Source organism: Heterodontus francisci, chromosome 15 (assembly GCF_036365525.1).
Source record: "Heterodontus francisci isolate sHetFra1 chromosome 15, sHetFra1.hap1, whole genome shotgun sequence".
Lineage (NCBI taxonomy): Eukaryota > Metazoa > Chordata > Chondrichthyes > Heterodontiformes > Heterodontidae > Heterodontus > Heterodontus francisci.
The window spans coordinates 24,736,297-24,756,371 of NC_090385.1; the positions used below are offsets into that span (position 1 = coordinate 24,736,297).

Consider the following 20,075-nt stretch of genomic DNA (forward strand, 5'->3'; position numbering starts at 1 on the left):
CCAGCTGCCCTCACTGCATCATTATCAGATTGCACTTCCGGCAACTTCGTGGGCAAAAAAATGCTAAAACCTAAAAGCATGCTGCTAGATGCCCCGCTCCAGCAAAAATCTGGCTGATTATTTCTGACAAAAGTCCGTGGCCGAAATACTAACATTTGTTCTCTGCACAGCTGTCACCTGACCTGTTGAGTGTTAGTATTTCCTGTTCTCGTTTTGGATTTCCAACTTCTGCAGTTTTTGTTCATGTAGGTATCTGAGGGTTGTCCAATGAGATGTCCTCAGGAGAGAGGGCAGTATCATGAAGGTGAATTTGAGCCACCCCATTTGTGCTGGACTAATTTTACTAGGGAACATTGACATAATTCAGGTCCCATTTTAAAGTCATGCATCCCATCCTTATTTTTATATGATATTTGATTATATAGTTACAGTCAAGTAGCAAAAGTGACTAGAGTTGGTTATAATCCAGGACATTCTCTGAAGTGCAGGCAGAGGTACTACTGCAGGAATATAATTACAGCTTGAAAGTTTACCTAGGCAGATTCCCTTATAAATGTGAACATAAGTTGGTGGGGGGGGGGGGGGGCGGTGGTGAAATTGGTCTTTGGTGGTAGTGGAAAACAGGCAATAGCGAATTGGTAGCCAGTTTTATACCTCATCTCATTTCCCTTTTTAGCCATTAGTAATGAAGACTGGATTAGGTGTAAAACGGGCTGCCAATTCACTGTTCTCCATTTTGCACTACTGCCAGAAGCTAATTTGACCAAAGAATTTCTAATGGGAATGTACAGAGATGTATATAAATATACACATACTCTAAACTGAGAGGATGGTCAGACTCCAGCCCCTGTGTGGTATGAAAAACAAAACCTATGCTGAAGCTGAGCCTATAAATTCTTTTGGAAAATTGTGCAGTTACTTGAATTGGAGGGAATCAAAGGTTAATGGGAATGAGCAAATCGGGAAAACACCAGCACAAACTTGATATGTTTCTATACAGTAACATTGTATAATTCTCAGACAGACTTAACACAGCACATTTAAATACTGTTAAAATGTACTGACTGTAATGTAGGATCTGTATAGGAAAGGCACAGTGTCTCATGTGTCCTTCCCTTTGGGAAAGGAACTTGCCTCCATGTGGAGTCCTTCATCTGATAGCATGCTCAAGATCCAGAATTCATCATGTGGACGAGCAATGCCCGAACCTGTGGTGGGGAATGGCCAAGTGTTACACAACTTCAATTATCATGTAACTGGTCAAACTGTTAGTGGTAGGAACCCAGAGTGTAATCTCGGTACTTCCTCAGAGGGAAGGAGAATAAAAATAAAATGGTTTAATAGGTGAAACGTCCCATCATCTTTATTTCCAGAATATTTTCATTTTCCTTTGTACTATTTTGCTTTTCCATACAGAAATATAACTTGTTTATACTGTTATAAACAATGTGTCGTTAAACCCCAGTCTCTCTTAAATTGGGGAGAGATTATTGGTAAGATTAGCCTACAGAAAAATCTTTGTCTTGTGAATTTTTTATTTACGGTTCTATCAAATTGAAAATCAGTTTATATGTTTACATCAATTCAGTGCTCAGGACAAAAGGGCAGGGGGAAATTACCAATATTAATCGAGATCTGTTTGGACCCCCACAGCTCAAACATTCAGCTTATCACTTGACTAAGCAGTGTTACTAGAATTGTACATTTCCAGATAGATTAGTGGTTAATTTAAACTTTAGCTTTGATGTTGGAGTTTAATACTAACTCTCTTAACCTTTTGCCTATTACTCCATGCAGGGATTCTGTTTGATCACTTAGGCAACTATCGAATGGCATTTTACTTGGCTGGAATTCCACCGATTATTGGGGGATCAGTCTTATTCTTTGTCCCCATAATCCATAACCGAATTCGCAAGAGGCAAGCAAAAGAAGATCCCAGCACTGACAGGATGTTGTTAGCTTCTGAAAATGTATTAAACGGGGACATGCTCCCTGGCAATCCTAATACAGAAGCCTCAGCATAGACAGTGATGCCAAGCTATCCTCTCCTACATTCCAAAATGGGATCCTTCCTAGCACATACAATGATGTTTTCTTTCAGTATATTCATGTAATTTGAAATAACATTTTTCCCCCAAGTATAATGTTAGGATTAGTCCTTAAATAACAAACTCCATGAAGGCTGGAGGGTGAAAAGTCAAAACGTGGCCAAGGTTTTTAAGGTAATGTACCAGGTTTGTGCCTGCATCTTAAGTACCATATTGAATTTAGTCAGAGACCAGCTGCACTGATTGCATTTCAGCACAATAATTTGAGAGAAGTAATCATTATTCTGCTAGCCAGGTACAACCAACCATTACAGAATCTATAGAATTAAAATCACCTAGTTTTTAAAAAAAAAGTCATGATCCATGATCCTAAAAGCTTGTAATTTGTCAGTGTTTTTCCTTTTAGCAGGAGCTCTTAAAATTAATGAGTGTTGATGATTGTGTGTCGGGAAAGAACAGGGAAAGAACAGGGACATTCACAGATGTGGATGTCTTAAGAATTATTTTCACTGTGAAGCTGTTTATTGTATTTTCATACCATGCTAATGTGCCATTGGTTCAATAATGGCAAGTTAGGATCTCACTTCCTCTCTGACCCATGGTCATTTACTGCTGGCTGACCAAGAACTCAGCACATTGATTCAATGCTCCACTAGTTGTGATACCTGGTTGTAGACAGATCTGAGAGGTGTTTCGTCAGCCTGATTGCTTGTCATGTAATATTTTTGTATTTTAGTGTTTTGAGGTTGAAAACATTTCATTGTGAAAGCAGGGAAAGGCAAAAGCACTGATAAGTGCACAATTAGTGAACACAAAAATCTGAAGAATCAGTCTACATCAGTAAGATGCTTTCAACGCAAGTAATCTTCACCAAGGAATATCCTATTTGCTTTATCAATATGAGGTGATAAATATCAATTATTTTACACTTGACCTCATTAAAGTATATGAATATAAAGTATATTAAAGTATATGGATCATCCTTATGAAATTAAAAATGTTAAAGGAGAGAGACAATGCATTATTTAAAGTTAATTATATTTCCTCTTCTCTCTCCCCCCTCACACTACTCAACTGGAAGTAATTTACGTGAGGTTTCTGGATCCAAAAAGTAGGGTTTCATGCCAATTGTAATTATGTGAGCAGATATTTTAAATCTGCTGAAACTCTTCATTACAAGTTGGAGGTTTGATTAACAGCTCCTAAATGGTGCTTTCATTTAAGGACCTTCTGAAATTGGATATCAGATATTGGTGTGATTTTGTAGTTAATCCAAGCCAAGAACCTGGTGGTACAAACTACAGGACATCCAAAGACAGAAGCTGTATTATCTTTAGCTGTTGCCAATATTATTCCTTATTATTGTTTCCCTCTGACATCATAGGCTTCCCATTACTGACTACCTCAATTCCAGTTAATCACCACTGATATTTCAATTGAGTTGGAATGTTCCAACCCAAGAAACAAAATCTTATGTACAAATGGTACAAAAAAATCTGGGTAAGGTGCAGGAAGAAAATGTTTTTAGTTTTTTTTGGACTAATTTCCAAAGGCACGCAAATTAAGTTTAATAAGGGAACTTTCCTCTCTATCTGTCCCTGTAGCTGTGTCTCAACTCTCATTCCCCTTCCTTTGGATATGTTTGTTCCCCAAGAAAGATTCTTTATTCCTTTTTCTCTGTTTGAGACTTTTCTCCCCCACTTTCTTTGATCCCCACATTTATCTCCAATTATAAGAGCAGGTAGGTGACCTACTCCCAGGCTAGGCCAGTACTGTACTGCAACCAGCTGCCAGGATAATTAACTTGACTGCTCCCCAGAGAAAAGCATTTAGTTGGCACTCACCTTCCTCCTGCTCTGTCTGAAATCAGACACAGCTGCATAGAGGATGTTCACTAAGAATACAGGTCCAACTTAATATGTGATAGTTTCTTTTAAATCCTTGTAATGTATAATCAGCTTGGCTATAAATAATTTTACACTGAAATTTACACCTTCCAAAACATTTAAAGATTTCTAGACTGTCACTGTACAGGGTAAACTGTAAATATCAAAACCAACAGTACAATTTATCTGCTGTATGAACAGGATAGTTTACCATCATTTTAATTGAATTTTATTAAAAACTTGATTCAGAAACTCATCAAAAAGGCATAAGTGTGTTGTGGAAAATCAACAATTTGTGAGACAATCAATGAAATTTTTAAAGATTAACATGACAAGCAGTTATGATTGGTCATGGATTTAAGAAGTAATTTTCATGTCGGGCTCCACCTTTTAGCTGACAAGCAATCAAAATAACATTAAAATCCATTCTGTTAAAGCACTGTCGTAAAAATAGGGCAAATGTGGCAAAGTGAGATGCAAAGAATGGTAAACAATTATTTATACGCAATGTTTTCTTGTTAACAATGAACACTAATGTTTAACAAAACAACTTGATGTTATAAAACACATTTTTGTCTTTCATGTTGAAAATTCTTCACCAGATTTTGTATTATGCACAAGTGAGGTTGCCAAGTGATGTATTGAATCAATGTAAGGATGTCTTTATATAAAGTACAAAATAAACTTTGAAAAACTATAAAATAATAAGCTTGTTTCTTTTATTTCACACCTTTTAATAATAGATCTGCTGCCATTTATATTTGATATAATAAACATGTGCTATAGTGATTGTGAATACAAAAGTGTATCAGTTCCAAATTCTGAGGGTCAGGGACAGTGAAATGTGGTTTATTCCCTATGGGAAAGCAGACTATTGGGCAGGACACATTTTGGGGTGGAATCCAGATCCACCAGGATTCTGCCTCACATAACTTGCTTGGGAAATTATGGATGGGGTGGGAACTTCTTAAGCCCCTCCAATTTATACTCTGCCATAATCTGGAGGTCTGTGCAGCATTTCCAGGTTCCTTCAGGATCTCTGCCCAGTGAAGCATTCGATAGGGTCAGTAGAGTTCTCACCTGTTGAAAGCAGGTGTGTACTCCATTCCGAGCCTATTGAAGGCCCCAAAATTAAAGGGATGTAAATCAAGATAGCAAATGTATCATGGTGGCTGCCCAGATGATTGTTGAAAATAGAAACATAGGAACATAGAAAAATAGGAGCAGGAGTAGGCCATTCGGCTCTTTGAGCCTCTTCTGCCATTCAAAACGATCATGGCTGATCATCCAAACTCAGTAATCTGTTCCCGCTTTCTCCCCATATCCCTTGATCCCATTAGCCCCAAGAACTATATCTAACCCTTTCTTTAAATATATTCAATGATTTGGCCTCAACTGCTTTCCATGGTAGAGAATTCCATAGGTTCACCACTCTCTGGGTGAAGAAATCTCTCCTCATCTCAGTCCTAAATGGCTTACCCCTTATCCTTAGACTGTGACCCCTGGTCCTGGATTCCCTGCCATCGGGAACATCCTTCCTGTATCTAGTCTGTCCAGTCCTGTTAGAATTTTGTAGGTTTCTATGATATCCCCTCTCATTCTTCTAAACTCTAGTGAATACAAGCCTAATCACCCGCTCGCTCTTCATACGTCAGTCCTGCCATCCCAGGAATCAGTCTGGTGAACCTTCACTGCACTCCCTCCATAGCAAGAACATCCTTCCTCAGATAAGGAGACCAAAACTGCACACAATACACAATACAAGATGTGGTCTCACCAAGGCCTTGAATAATTTAAGCAAGACATCCTTGCTTCTGTACTCGAATCCTCTCACTATGAAGGCCAACATACCATTTGGCTTCTTAACTGCCTGCTGCACCTGCATGCTTACTTTCAGCAACTGATGCATAAGGACACCAGGTCTCGCTGCACCTCCCCCCTTTCCCAATCTATCGACGTTCAGATAATAATCTGCCTTTCTGTTTTTGCCACCAAAGTGGATAACCTCACATTCATCCACATTATACTGCATCTGCCATGTATTTGCCCACTCACTCAACCTGTCCAAATCACACTGGAGCTTCTCTGCATCCCCCTCACAGCTCACACTCCCACCCAGCTTTGTGTCGTCTGCAAACTTGGATATATTACATTTAATTCCCTCATTTATATCATTAATATATATTGTGCAAGGACAAAAGTAGTTTTTTGCAAAATGAAATGTTGGTGGCCAAGTTCCTTTACCTTCACTATTACTATAGAGCAGTGGGTTCATTAGGGTTATTTAAACCTTGGGAAATTTGCTGCCTGTTGTACTCAATCATTACGAATGAGCAGATGTGTAGAATAAATCACCCGAGACAAAGGCTGAGAGTCCATTGTGAGGGATAATGAGGCAGACTTCTTTTGCAGTTCAGTAGCAAAATCAATAGTAATTGAGAGCAGAGTACAAATGGTCAGCATTTATATTTAGAAGATTATAGCTTCATTACTGCAACAAAATAAAAATTATTCAGAAAACATTTTGTGGTTAATGTTATACAACAAAGAACCAACTAACTCTTAGGTTCCAGACTGCAGTATTAATCATATTTTTCCATAGTTCATCTCAAACACACACTTGGTCATATTAAACCCGTATTATCTCTGTCTGTGCCTGCACTCTGTTACTGTTTAAATCAGCTATGCCTCAGAATTTTAAAGGTCTAGAAAATGGTTCCCCTCGATGTTTATTTCTACAATGTAAATTGTTACGACCAGGTGAGAAAGCTGTCCAGGGGTCTTTTACTGTCATCTCCTGGTCTTATTGTAACAGGGTTTAATTTTTAAACACACCATGTTTTGAGCTCCCCCTTGGTGAATCCTTGTTCACCACTTTCCAATTATAAGGCAAAGAAATGAGCACAACCAGGCTTTCTTAGGTTTAAAGAAGAAAAATTAAATTTATTAAACCTTAAACTTAAACTCTAATTTGGCCTATGGATACACGCCACGCACTACGCTAGCATGCATATGCGATACGCACATACAAATAGGGACAGAAAAGAGAAGAAAAGTAAAATGGAGAGGTTTGAGGCAATCTCTGAAGAGGGGTTTTTACTGTGCTTCAAGCTCGCTGTAGTCCTTGATTGTAGGTAGTCTTGCTTTTCGTTGGGGCCCAGTATTCTTCTTAAACTTTGTAGGAGACTTTTCTCTCTTGGGGTTCATATGTCTTCAATGGTTTTCTGTTCCGTGAGAACAAGATGGAAGCAGACAGGAGAAAGATGTTCTCGATCCAGGAGGAAAGAGCTTTCTGCTTTTCAAACACTCTGTGGCAAGTTAAAATTTAAACTGACTAAACTGGTCTGACCACTTCTTCTGTGTACTGGGGAAGCAGGGACTGGGTCCTTTGTTCCAACACTGTCTGCTAGCATGCAAAAAATATCTCTCTGGCGAGCGGCCTGGCAATTCCTTCTGATAGGCCCTCTTTTCTTCCCAGCAACATTTTTAGGTTTTTAATGTTCATGCGGCGAAATAATGAGTGCCTCATTCTTGGAAGAGGGGGGCCTACATGACAAAATAAATTCAATTCTCTGTGTCTCTCCTCACAACTTGTATTTTAAACCTGGATTTATCCCAATTACTTTTATCTGAATTCTTTCAAATTTATCAACATCCTTTTGAATGTCAGTGCACAGTATTCTGAATATAAACTCAGTGGCCTATACATAATTCAAATAAATTGCTTTGACTTATGGTCAAATCTCCTCGAGATGCACTTGGTTAGTTTGGCTAATGGCATTAATTAGAAACTGTAATGGCAAAGGGAAATAACTTGCTAAGGAAGATCCCTTCTTTTTGTACTTGAACTTGAGGTCATCCAAAATTTTGCTGCCTGTATCCAAGCTTGCACAAATTCCTGTTCACCCATCACTTCTGCGCTTGCTGACCTACAATGGCCCCCAGATCAGCAATATGTTGTTTAAAATTCTCATTTTCAAACCCCTTCGTGGCCTCACCCCTCCCTATCCCTGTGACCTCCTCCAAGCTCACAACCCTTCGAGATCTCTACGCTCTTCCAATTTTGGTCTCTTCTGCATCCCTGATTTTCATTGCTCCACCATTGACGGCCGTGCCTTCAACTGCCCAAGCCCTAAGCTCTGCAATTCTCTCCCTAAATCTTTCTGCATTTCTACTTCTCCTCCATTAGGATTCTCCTTAAAACCAAGCTTTTGGTCACCTGTCCTAATCTCCTTATGTGGTCCAGTGTCAAATTTTGTTAGATAATGCTAGTTAGTTAATAATAATGACATTTTACTAATTGAAGGCACCACAAGTGTAAGTTGGCATTGTACATGTTTTTCTGCTTCATTAGTCACTTGCGTTTATCTATACTAAAATCCATTTGCCATCCCTAGGGCCAGCAGCATAATTTGTGCTACTCACTTTCAATACTGTTTTTCTCTACACTTGAATCTCACAAACTGACAAACCAGGTATTAAATATTACAATGAGTATTTCTCTCCATGTGAAGAGCAGTTGATCTAGGACATAACACAATTGGATACTGCGTCAAAAGCTCAAGAGAATTTTGTGGCTACAAGGCAATCAGGACACTTGGAAATATTTAGAAACAATCAATCATCGAGGGAATAGGCATTGCTCAGTTTAATATTTTTAGAAGCTTCATTAACATTAGGGTACTAAACTTCAATGAGATTTTCCTAATTTACTCCTGTAACTTTGACAGGAGATTGATGGAGTTCCCACAGAATGTGCCAAGTTACAGCAGATTGGTTGAATCGATGCAGAAATTTCATTTGAGGAGATATATCTGAGGTTTGCAGGATTGTACATATTCAAAGTGAGACATGAATCTGGAAATCAAGTCTAGGATAATGATCTATGAAAGGAACTAATTTTATGCATCAAATAGCCGCTGATAGTCATTGTTTCTCCTATGCTCATGAGCGAGACCAGTGGGGAGTTTAACCGAGGAGCCGGAAGGAGAGAGAGCTAAGCGGGGTATAAAAAGCGGCAGAGAGCGCAAAGCACAGGTAGAGTTCGAAACATGACGTCAAGAGGAAAAAGTGTCATCAGCACAGGGGAAGGAGCTGATGGGTGAGTAATTCTACTTTCTAGTCTCCAGTTTATAATAAATAGACTGTAAAGTGAAGTTAAGGCATGGCAGGGCAGCTCGGCCGCATGGAATGTGCATCCTGTGACATGTGGGAAGAGGAGTGCAGCCAGAGTGAAGTCCGTGGCACTATGGGTAGCTCAGCTGCACAGGAGGGGAAGAAGAAAAGTGGAAGAACAATAGTGGTAGGGCATTCTATAGTAACGGGAACAGACAGGCGTTTCTATGGTCATAGACGTGACTCCAGGATGATATGTTACCTCCCTAGCGTCAGGGTCAAGGATGTCACTGTGCGGCTGCAGGACTCTCTTATGGGGGAGGGTGAACAGCCAAAGGTCGTGGTCCAAATCAGTATCAACGACATAGGCAGAAAGAGAGATGAGGTCCTAAAAGCAGATTTGAGAGCGCTAGGAAAGAGATTAAAAAGCAGGACTTCAAAGGCAGTAATCTCAGGATTACTCCTGAAGTCACATGCTAGTGAGTACAGAAATAGGAGGATAGAGCAAATGTATGCATGGCTGGAGAGATGGTGCAGGAGGGAGGTCTTTAGATTTCTGAGGCATTGGGACCGGTTCTGGGGCAGGTGGGACGGGTTAAACCTTAGCAGCACCAGGACCAATATCCACACAAGAGGATTTTCTAGTGCTGTTGGGCAGGGTTTAAACTAGCTTGGCAGGGGGATGGGAACCTGAGGGAGATTTCAGATAGGAGAGAAACAAAACTGGTAATGGTGGAAAGAAAAGTAGCAAGCAAAATTGGAAGGCAGTGGAAACAAAGACCAGCATCAAATAGGGTCAAAATACTGAAAAATGTTAAAAAGGCACTATCTGAATGCAGGCAGCATGCGGAACAGGGTAAATGAATTGACGGCACAAATAGAATGAAACTAATATGATTTAATTGCCATTATGGAGATGTGGCTGCAGGGTGACCAAATGCTGGGAACTGAATATTCAAGGGATTTGATATTTCGGTTGGGTAGCAAAAAAGGAAAAAGGAGGTGGGTTAGCGCTGTTAATAAAGGATGAGATCAGTACATTAGTGAGAGAGGATCTTAGATTGGAAGTTCAAGATGTAGAATCAGTTTGGGTAGAGTGAAGAAACAGCAAGGGGCAGCAAATATTGGTAGGAATTGTTTGTAGGCTACCAAACAGTAGTGGTAATGTAGGGCACAGTATAAATCAGGAAATTAAAGGTGTATGTAACAAGGGTAATACAGTAATCATGAGGGACTTCAATCTACATATAGACTGGGTAAATGTAGTTAGCACTAATGCTATGGAGAACAAATTCCTGGAATGTATAAAAGATGGTTTTCTAGAACTGTACCTTGAGGAACCAATTAGAGAACAGGCTACTTTAGATCTAGTATTCTGCAATGAGAAAGGGCTAATTAATAATCTTGTTGTAAAGGAGCCTTTTTACATTAAGTTTGAAAGTGATATAGTTCAACCTGAAACTAGGGTCTTAAATCTAAACAAAGAAAACTACGAAGGTATGAGGGGCAGGTTGGCTGCGGTAGATTCAGAAACTACATTAAAAGGTATAACAGTAGACAGGCAATGGCTAGCATTTAAAGAATTAAAAAATGCGTTAGAACCAATATACGTTCCTCTGAGGCACGAAAACCCAACAGTGCTCTGTAACGTGGCTAACAAGAGATGTTAAAGATTGTATTAGATCAAAGGAAGAGGCTTATAAAGTTGCCAAAAATGTAGTAAGCCTGAGGATTGGGAGAATTTTGGAATTCAGCAAAAGGAGAACCAAGAAACTGATAAAGAAAAGGAAAATAGAATATGAAAGTAAACTAGCGAGAAACACAAAAATGGACTGTAAAAGCTTCTTTAAGTATGTAAAAAGGAAAAGATTAGTAAAGATAAATGTGGGCCCATTTCAGGCAGAAACATGAGAATTTATAATGGGGAACAAGGAAATGGCAGAGAAACTAAACAAATACTCTCTACTAATTTATAGACATCGTCTGGACCAACTTTCCTGGGGACTGGTTTGAAATAATGCCTATTTTGTCAGTATCATTTAGTCACTGTATATCCCTTAATGAGATATGCCGTAAGGATTGAGATGAGAAGGAATTTCTTCATTCAGAGGGTGGTGAATCTTTGCAATTCTCTACCCCAGAGGACAGTGGAGGCTCAGTCATTGAGTGTTTTCAAGAGAGATTGATACATTTCTAGATATTAAAGACATCAAGAGAAATGGGGGCAGTGTGGGAAAATGGCTTTCAGGTAGATCAGCTGTGATCTGGTTGAATGGTGGAGCAGGCTCGAAGGGCCAAATGTCCTACTCCTGCTCCGATTTCCCATGTTTCTACAATTAACATATATGCCAGATGATATGGAAAGTCTAGTCACGCCCAAGCAGCATGGAATGTATAAACCACAGCAAGTTAGGATAATGGCATATATACATGTAAATAGCAATTGCCCAGGCCTGAAGCACTCCACTGGTCACCTTCTTCCAGGCAAACCATCTCTACAAACAACTTCTTGCTTCCTCTGCTTCAACAATAATGAGGGAAAAATTAGAGTATGAGAGAAAGCTAGCTAGAAACACAAAAAGAGATAAGAAGAGTTTCTATAGATATTTTAAAAAAGTTAACAAAGTGAGCGTTAGTCCTATAGAAAACGAGTCTGGGGAATTAATAAGGGAAAATAAGGAGATGGCAGATGAATTGAACAGGTATTTTGCATCGGTGTTCAATATATAGAGGATACAAGTAACATCCCAGAAATAGCTGTAAATCAGAAAACAGAAGGGAGGGGAAAACACAAGAAAATTACAATCACCAGGGAAGTGGCACTGAGCAAATTGTTGGAGCTGCGGGCTGACAAGTCCCCGGGTGCATATGTTCATCCTAGGGTCCTATAGGAAGTAGCTTATGAGATTGTTGATGTGTTGGTTTTAATTTTCCAAAATTCCCTAGATTCGGGGAAGGTTCCATTAGATTGGAAAAAGGGAAGGAGACGGAAAGCAGGAAATTACACGTCAGTTAGCTTAACATTTATCATAGGGAAAATAGAATCATAGATCCCTGTAGCCCAGCAAGTCTAGTTCTCTCAGGTGGCCAACTAACTTCATCTTGAAGTTATTAATTGTCTCCACTTCCACCACCTTGTTTAGAAGCTATTGTTAAAGAAGTTATAGCAGAACACCTAGAAAAACTCAAGGTAATCAGGCAGAGTTTTGTGAAAGGGAAATCATGTTTAACCAATTTATTGGAATTCTTCGAAGAATAACATGTGCTGTGGATAATGGGGAACCGGTGGATGTATTATACTTAGATTTCCAGAAGGCATCTGATAAGGTGCAAAGGTTATTGCAGAAAATAAAAGCTCATGGTGTAGGGGGTAACTTATTGGCATGGATAGAAGACTGGTTAGCTGACAGGAGACAGAGTAGGCATAAATGGGTCATTTTCTGGTTGGCAAAATGGTGTGGCACAAGGATCTGTGCTGGGGCCTCAACCTTTACAATTTATATAAATGACTTGGATGAAGGGACCGAAGGTATGGTTACTAAATTTGCATATGACACAAAGACAGGTCGGAAAGTAAGTTGCGAAGAGGACATAAGGAATCTGCAAAGGGATATAGATAGGTTAAGTGAGTGGGCAAAGACCTGGCAAATGGAATATAATGTAGGAAAATGTGAAATTGTCCATTTTGACAGGAAGAATAAAAAAAGAGGCATATTATCTGAATGGTGAGAGATTGCAGAGCTCCGAGATGCAGAGGGATCTGGGTGTCCTAGTGCATGAATTGCACACGATTAGTATGCAGGTACAGCACATAATTAGGAAAGCTAATAGAATGTTATTGTTTATTGAGAGGGTAATTGAATACAAAAAGTAGGGAGGTTATGCTTCAGTTATACAGGGCATTGGTGATACCACATCTGGAGTACTGTGTACAGTATTAGTCTCCTTACTTAAGGATGTAAATGCATTGCAGGCAGTTCAGAGAAGTTTAATAGACTAATAGCTGGAATGGACGGGTTGTATAATGAGGAAAGGTTGGACAGGCTAGGCTTGTATCCGCTGGAGTGTAGAAGAGAAAGAGGCAACTTGATTGAAACATATAAGATCTTGACGGTCTTGACAGGGTGGATGTGGAAAGAATGTTTCTTCTTGTGGGAGAATTAAGAACTAGGGGGTCACTGCTTAAAAATAAGGGGTCGCTCATTTAAAACAGAGATGAGGAGAAATTTTTTCTTTGAGGGTCGTGAGTCTTTGGAACTGTCCTCCTTAAAAGGTGGTGGAAGCAGAGTCTTTGAATATCTTTAAGGGAGAGGTAGATAGATTCTTGATAAGCAAGAGGGTGAAAGGTTATCGGGGGCAGGCAGGAATGTGGAGTTGAGCTGACAATCAGATCAGCCATGATCTTGTTGAATGGTGGAGCAGGCTTGAGGGGCCTACTCCTGCTCCTAGTTCATATGGTCGTAACCAATTTTCAATTCATTGCAGAAGCACTCCGCCCATGTTGTAACTTCCAATCTCCTATTTGGCACTGTATCAAACGCTTTGCTGGAAAATAAACATCCAAGTTCTCTTTTTTGTGCTTGTTAACCTGCTCCCAGCATCGGAGCTTCGACCAGAACTGATCACAATCGCAACTTTGGAGTCTTGCATGAAGCAACCATTCAAGTTAGCTGTTGTCACTCTGAATTCTATCCCTGTGAATTTAATTTATGCAAATAAAATTAAGGAATGCTTTGGCTATTTGAAACTGCAGTTTCAGTGTCAGAGAGTGTCTTGGAAACTAGATGCACAATTGGCACCTTCCAGTCTCCACCTTGTGGTGCAACCTTGCTTAACTGGAGCTGAGTAATGATGGCTAGAGCATGGCTACCCGACCCGAACCAGATGACATGCGTTGGGTTCGGGTCAGGTCGGACATTCGGGCTCAGGCCCGGCTGGACACACTATCACCACCTCCGGTAAGTGGCTCCAATGTTGATGTACTTTTTGTACTAGAAAGGTTGTTTAGTTACAGCTTTTTTAAGCTTGTGCAGATAAGTAACAAAGTGAAAAACGGAAGGTAGGTTAACTGATGGTCGGGTCGGGTCGGGTGCGGGAAAAAATGAAAGGACACGGGCCAGGTCGGGCTCGGGTCGAGTTTCATTTGCAGACCCAAGCCGGCCTTTAATGATGGCTGTTTACAAATTGTAGCTTCTTTCCTATCCTGAAGGTTTTGTTTCTTTTTCACAAGACTGTCAGGATCTGTCTGTGATGAGGAGCCAGTTACCCCCAGGCGCAAACTCAGACTAATATGTGCCGTGACCTCCTGAACTCCAGCAGCAGCAAAAACAGCAGCAGCAAGAGTGTGTGCACTAAGCAAAGAAGATTACAAGATAAAGGACAAAGTGCTGCACGTAAACACGAAAACATCATTTATCAAGAGACATACTAGCTTATGAATTCAATTCCTGCCTTCCACTACATCTCCTTCAGTGTAGAGTGTCATTTCCAAGGCATCATCATGCAAATGGTCATCAGAGTTGCAGTCAGAACCAGTCTGCCAGACACAAAGCATTATCTTCCCCAACCTTCATTACACCAATATTACCTTTAACACTAGCTCCAGCACTACCCATTGCTACCACCTCCCCATCCAAATAAAATGAATAAACACACCAGTTACGTGTCAACATGCATGTGTGCCTAAAAGGAAGCGCTGTTATTTTGAGTTTCCCTGAACGTGTGCATGCAAATTTCAGCAATGGATCTCCATACAGCACTGAGTCTCCACACAGATAAAGGACAAAAATCAACAAACAAAACCTCAGTAACGGAAGTTCATTGTTCCAGTACTCCAATTCTCCCATTAGAACATCAAGCTGCACTTTGAACATCCCTTATGTTTATGCTTTTACCCCAAATATTTATCAAAAAGTTCTTCCTAACATTGATTTTTAAATTTACACTCCACTAATTTATAGATAGCTTCTGGACCAACTTTCCTGGCTTAGTTGGAAATAATATTCCAAGTCTACTTTGTCAATAACATTTAGTTACTGTATATCCCTTAATGAGATAGGCCTTAAGCACCAGAACAAACCAAACTATTAAGCTGAAGTTGGAGTAACAAGAAACTGTACTACACAACATTTTTTGAATTGTTCTGCACCAATTTAATACAGAACAGCATTGTTCATAGCTATTTTCAGGATTTATACCCTGACTCAAAAACATCAGACACTGGGAGGATTACCACACCATCTACAGTTTAATCTATTAGTTTGGACAAATTTTTCACCTTTGAACAAAGATTAACATTTGATTGATTAATATACAAACAGAATTTGCAAGAACAGTACATGAACAGGGGATTTAGGACAAAATGTGAACAATGGAAGCTGATTCTGGAAACCTCACGATTGAGTTGTTCTTGTAAATCAACAGTTTCTTCAGTTTTGTTGGCTTTTAGTTTCATAGAGTCATAGAGAGATACAGCACTGAAACAGGCCCTTCAGCCCACCGAGTCTGTGCCGACCATCAACCACCCATGTATACTAATCCTACATTAATCCCATATTCCCTACCACATCCCCACCTTCCCTCAGTTCTCCTACAACCTACCTACACCAGGGGCAATTTACAATGGCCAATTTACCTATTAACCTGCAAGTCTTTGGCTGTGGGAGGAAACCGGAGCACCCAGCGGAGACCCACGCAGTCACAGGGAGAACTTGCAAACTCCACACAGGCAGTACCCAGAATCGAACCCGGGTCACAGGAGCTGTGAGGCTGCGATGATAACCACTGCGCCGCCCCTAAATAAGTCTCCAATATATGTGAATCAATTGCACGATGTTACTTTTAAGCCAAAAAACCCTATAAAACCACAAAAACTGCTTCCTGTGATGTTCTTGGGACTGGAGTGAGGTTTTGCTGGGTTTACTATAATATGAGAGAGACAGAGGCTGCAGGCTGTTGAACATAATGGTGTCTTCTTTATTCTGTTTTACTTTCACTTTCCTTTTGCTAGCATGCTTGTTCTAAAAGAGTCCAAGTGCACACAATGCAATTTCAAAATACAACACTACATCCCTCCCCTTCTTAGTAAATGAAAGACATAGCATACTTCAATGGTTTGTTTCCAAAATGTAAACAATAAATTTAAACATAATAGCTCACTGCGTAACATCGTGACTTAACTATGGTGAATGTTTTTTCTCTCGAATAGAACATCGTCTGACATCAGGTGCGGTCTCATTTGACTCATGTTCTTCATCTGAGGTGTCGATGTTGGAATCAGATTCAATGCTTGCAAGTGATGTTTTCAGTGCTTTGAAGAATGATGTATTTCTTACGATATTCGTGAATCACGCTTATAGCAGTGATCATTGATCCTTTTGTATTGGTCACAACAAATGGTTGGATGTCATAAGAGGTTGTTTGTTTTCCAATCTGCCCATCACATTTCACAAGTACTTTATCATCTGGCTTAAGCAGCATAATTCTAAATTTCATGTTTCACTCTGCATGTATCTTCATTCGATCCTTCTGTCTCAATTGCCTAGCTGTTGAACATTATCTCCGCAGGGTAGCTCAGGGAGATGTGTGTGCATAGGATGTGCAAAGATGAGAGTAGCTGGAGGTTTTCCAGTGGTTAAGTGAGGTGGCGCTCTGTAATTATGAAGAAAGTGAAATAGCTCTTGTTTCCATGACTTGTGCTCAGCTATAGCTGGACATATATTTTTCAAGGTTTGCATAAATCTTTCATTTTCTCCATTAGTTCTTGGCCAACGGAGTATGATTCTCCCATGAGTGAACCCTAGGTAGTTTGCCAATTTGCTGAAGTCATCGCTGTTGAATGTGGGTCCACTGGAATCCCTCAAACGTTAAGAAGAAGTGACAAACCAAGGCAAAGATCTGGTTGATAACTGCTTTCGCTGAAGTTGACGTAACTAATTCCACAATTGGGAATCTGCTGTAGTCGTCAGCGACAAGAAGCAGGTGTTCACCTGTGGGAAAATCTGTGAAGTCAATTCTAACTTCAAACCATGGTCCTGGAGGTCGTTTGGACATCTTGAGAGGATCATGAAGATTTGACATTGTAGTTGCTTGATGTAGCAAACACTGACTGATTTTGTACTCTACCATATGTTCGATTCCTGGGAACCATGCCTTTTCTTTAAGGAGTTTTTTAATTTTGGCAATTCACTGGTGTCCTTCGTATGCTTTTCAGCATACCCCCTCAATGAGTGTTGAATGACAATACAGTTGTTACATAATACGAGATCAGAAGTGTCTGTAACAGTTAGCTCATTTTTAATATTGTGAGGACCTTGTAGTGTGTGAGTGATTTCGTTTGTAGACGTCTTTCCAGTTTCGTGATTCTATAGCCTTCATTTACAATTGCAAAGCCTCATCTTGTTTTGCTGCTGCTGTGATATCAGCTAGTTTTAACAACTTCGGCACCGCATAAATGCTTACGTAGTTAAGATGTTTTTCAGCAACCTTTTCCTCATGACTAGTAGGACCAACTATTGGCAGTGGAGGTCACAAAAGGTAGTCCACTGAGTTGAGCTTGCCTGGCTAATATTCAACATGGAATTCATACTCTTGTAGTTTGAGTATCCAACATTCCACTCCAGTGGATGTGTTGCTATGTGGATTGTTGAACAAACTTACTAGTGGTCCATGGTCGGTTATTACATTAAATTCACTCCCATATAAGTAGAGATAAAAGTGTAAGCTACACCATTTGATTGAGAGCGCTTCCCTCTCTCTTTGCGAATAATGTTGCTCTACTGGAGTTAATGATCTGTTTGCCATTGCAACGATTGATGGGTTCCCTGTCTTTCTCTATACGAGAACTGCACTTGCATCCACGACTAGCTGAGTGGTTTTCTCAGGGTCAAAATAGGTATTTGTGCAACTTGCTGACAAATACCATTTGGTCTGGTGTACTGCCTGTTGGTGTGATTTCGTCCATTCCCACTTGGTGGTCTCTTTTGTCATATCGCATGGTTTTAAGGGGCGGGGGCAGTGGGGAGAGGATAGTGTAGCGAGGTCAGGAATTAAATGACTACAGTGCATGATGAGTCCTAAAAGACTTCTTGCACATTTGTAAGATCCGCAAGAGTTGCAATGGCTTCAACTTTTCGTGGATCTGGTGACATTCCTTCACTGCTGAACACATGACCGAAGAATTAAATTCTGCTTTCATTAAACAAGCATTTGTCTTTGTTCAGGATGAGGTTACATTTTCTGAAATGTTGTAGGCATGCAGGTAGGTGTCTCGCGTTCCCTTTCAGTGCGGCAATAGGTGAGAATGTCATCATTGGTGTTCAACATGCCTTCAAGTCCTTGAAGTGCAGATTAAATCAAGTGCTGAAAGACCTCAGCTGCTGAGCTGACTCCAAAGTTGAGGCTCATGTCGGAAAAGTAAAATGTGAGTAGAGGATACAGTAAGATATCTCGTTTCTTCTGCAAACTCGATTTGATGTTTGCCTTCATTGAGGTCAAGTTTAGAAAAGTGTTTCTCACCATTCACTTGCTCTATGATGTGATCGATTGTTGGTGTCAAGTGTCTTTCTTGTTGTATGGCTTGGTCTGATCACATATCAACGCAGATTCTAATCTGGTTCACGTATTTGGGTTTCTTGATGACTTGTATACATGAGACCCATGGGGTAGGCTCATCCCCAACTTTCTCAATGTCAAGGTCAAATAGACATTGAAGCTCCTTCTCTGTTTCCTGACACGAAACGGTATTCATCGCCGTTGATGTGCAATTGGGGGCACATTAGAGTCTACAAGTCGCTTACATGTAACACCTTTCAGCTTGCTGATGTCGGTGAAGCAATCAGCATACAGTTTGAGAATGCTTTTGTTATGCGAAGGAATTGTGTATGTGACTGCAATCATGTGCAGATCTGTTGTTGTATGGAAACTGATAAGTGCATCACATTCTCTCGATATACCACAGAATACAGCATAGGTTCTAGTGCCTTTGAATGAGACTAGCATTTCAAAAGTCCCTAGGATTTTTCAGTGGTTTGTCACTGTTGTAAGGGGAAAAAACTTGCGTTCCCTGGTTTGCAGAAATGTGGCTATCTTGAATTTTGTTTATGCTTTGTCTCCCATGACATTGACAAGCACCAGTGTCTATGACAGCATCTACATTTGATCTGCCAATGGTCACAGTCACACATGTGACTGCTGAGAGAGCGTGCGAGCTCAAAAGTATCTTCAGCATCATCTGCCTTTACTTTGGCTACATTCTCTCGCCATTTTGCTGTGGCACGCGGACGTGACACCCTTCTGTTGGTGTTGGCCTTAGTAGTTGATTTTGCTGATGAGTGACAAGCACAGCAAAGTGGTTGATTGTTTGGAGAAGTCATAACTCTGTTTGTGTGAAGGCTGTTGTTGCTTTGCAGGTGGTTTACTGGCACATGAGTGATGAATAGTGTTCACAGGACTTGAACTTGGAGTGTGGTAGTTACTGATAGCAGCCTCAACTTCAGTAGCTCTGGACTCAAAGTGTTAGTGATCTTGCTAACTCCAGCAGCTCTGACAGCTTTCTGTTTTTCTCGAGTGCTTTTCAGCGTAGTTGACTGGAGACAACTTTTGATAGTTTGTGTTTTGATTTCCCATTCGACATGTTCAACATCATTGAAGTCACATCTGGTTGCTAGTTGCCTCAAATGATGTGCAATATTGGCCAATTGTCTCAGGTGCTTCTTGCGGCTGAAGACAATAGTTTCACATATGGTGGTTTTCTTGGGCATAAAGTAGGTTGCCAGTGCATTTTTGCTGAGCTGTAGTCATTTTCCTCAGGTGTAAGTGTCTCAAAAATATCTTCTAATTCTTCATCTCCATAGTGTAGAAGCAAAGCCTTTTTCCTTGTGTCGTTTGTGATTGCAAAACCCACCATCACACCTTCAAAACGTCTCAGCCACTTTTACTAACATGGGAATATGGATGATGGCTCTGAATACACATCGAAAGGTGGTAGGTTGGGCAAAGACAACACCATACTAATCAGCAATGCCGT

General features: G+C 40.3%; 1 protein-coding gene across 2 annotated transcripts in view; it reads left to right on the plus strand.

The window, feature by feature from the left end:
- Nucleotides 1–4,620, plus strand: part of slc16a2 (solute carrier family 16 member 2) — a 98,016-nt gene extending 93,396 nt beyond the window's left edge. For both annotated transcript variants that reach the window (XM_068047262.1, XM_068047261.1), the window contains one exon: nt 1,798–4,620. In XM_068047262.1, the coding sequence (XP_067903363.1) occupies nt 1,798–2,024 (227 nt within the window). In that variant the 3' untranslated portion in view covers nt 2,025–4,620. The remainder of the gene's footprint in view (nt 1–1,797) is intronic.
- Nucleotides 4,621–20,075: the final 15,455 nt, after the last annotated feature.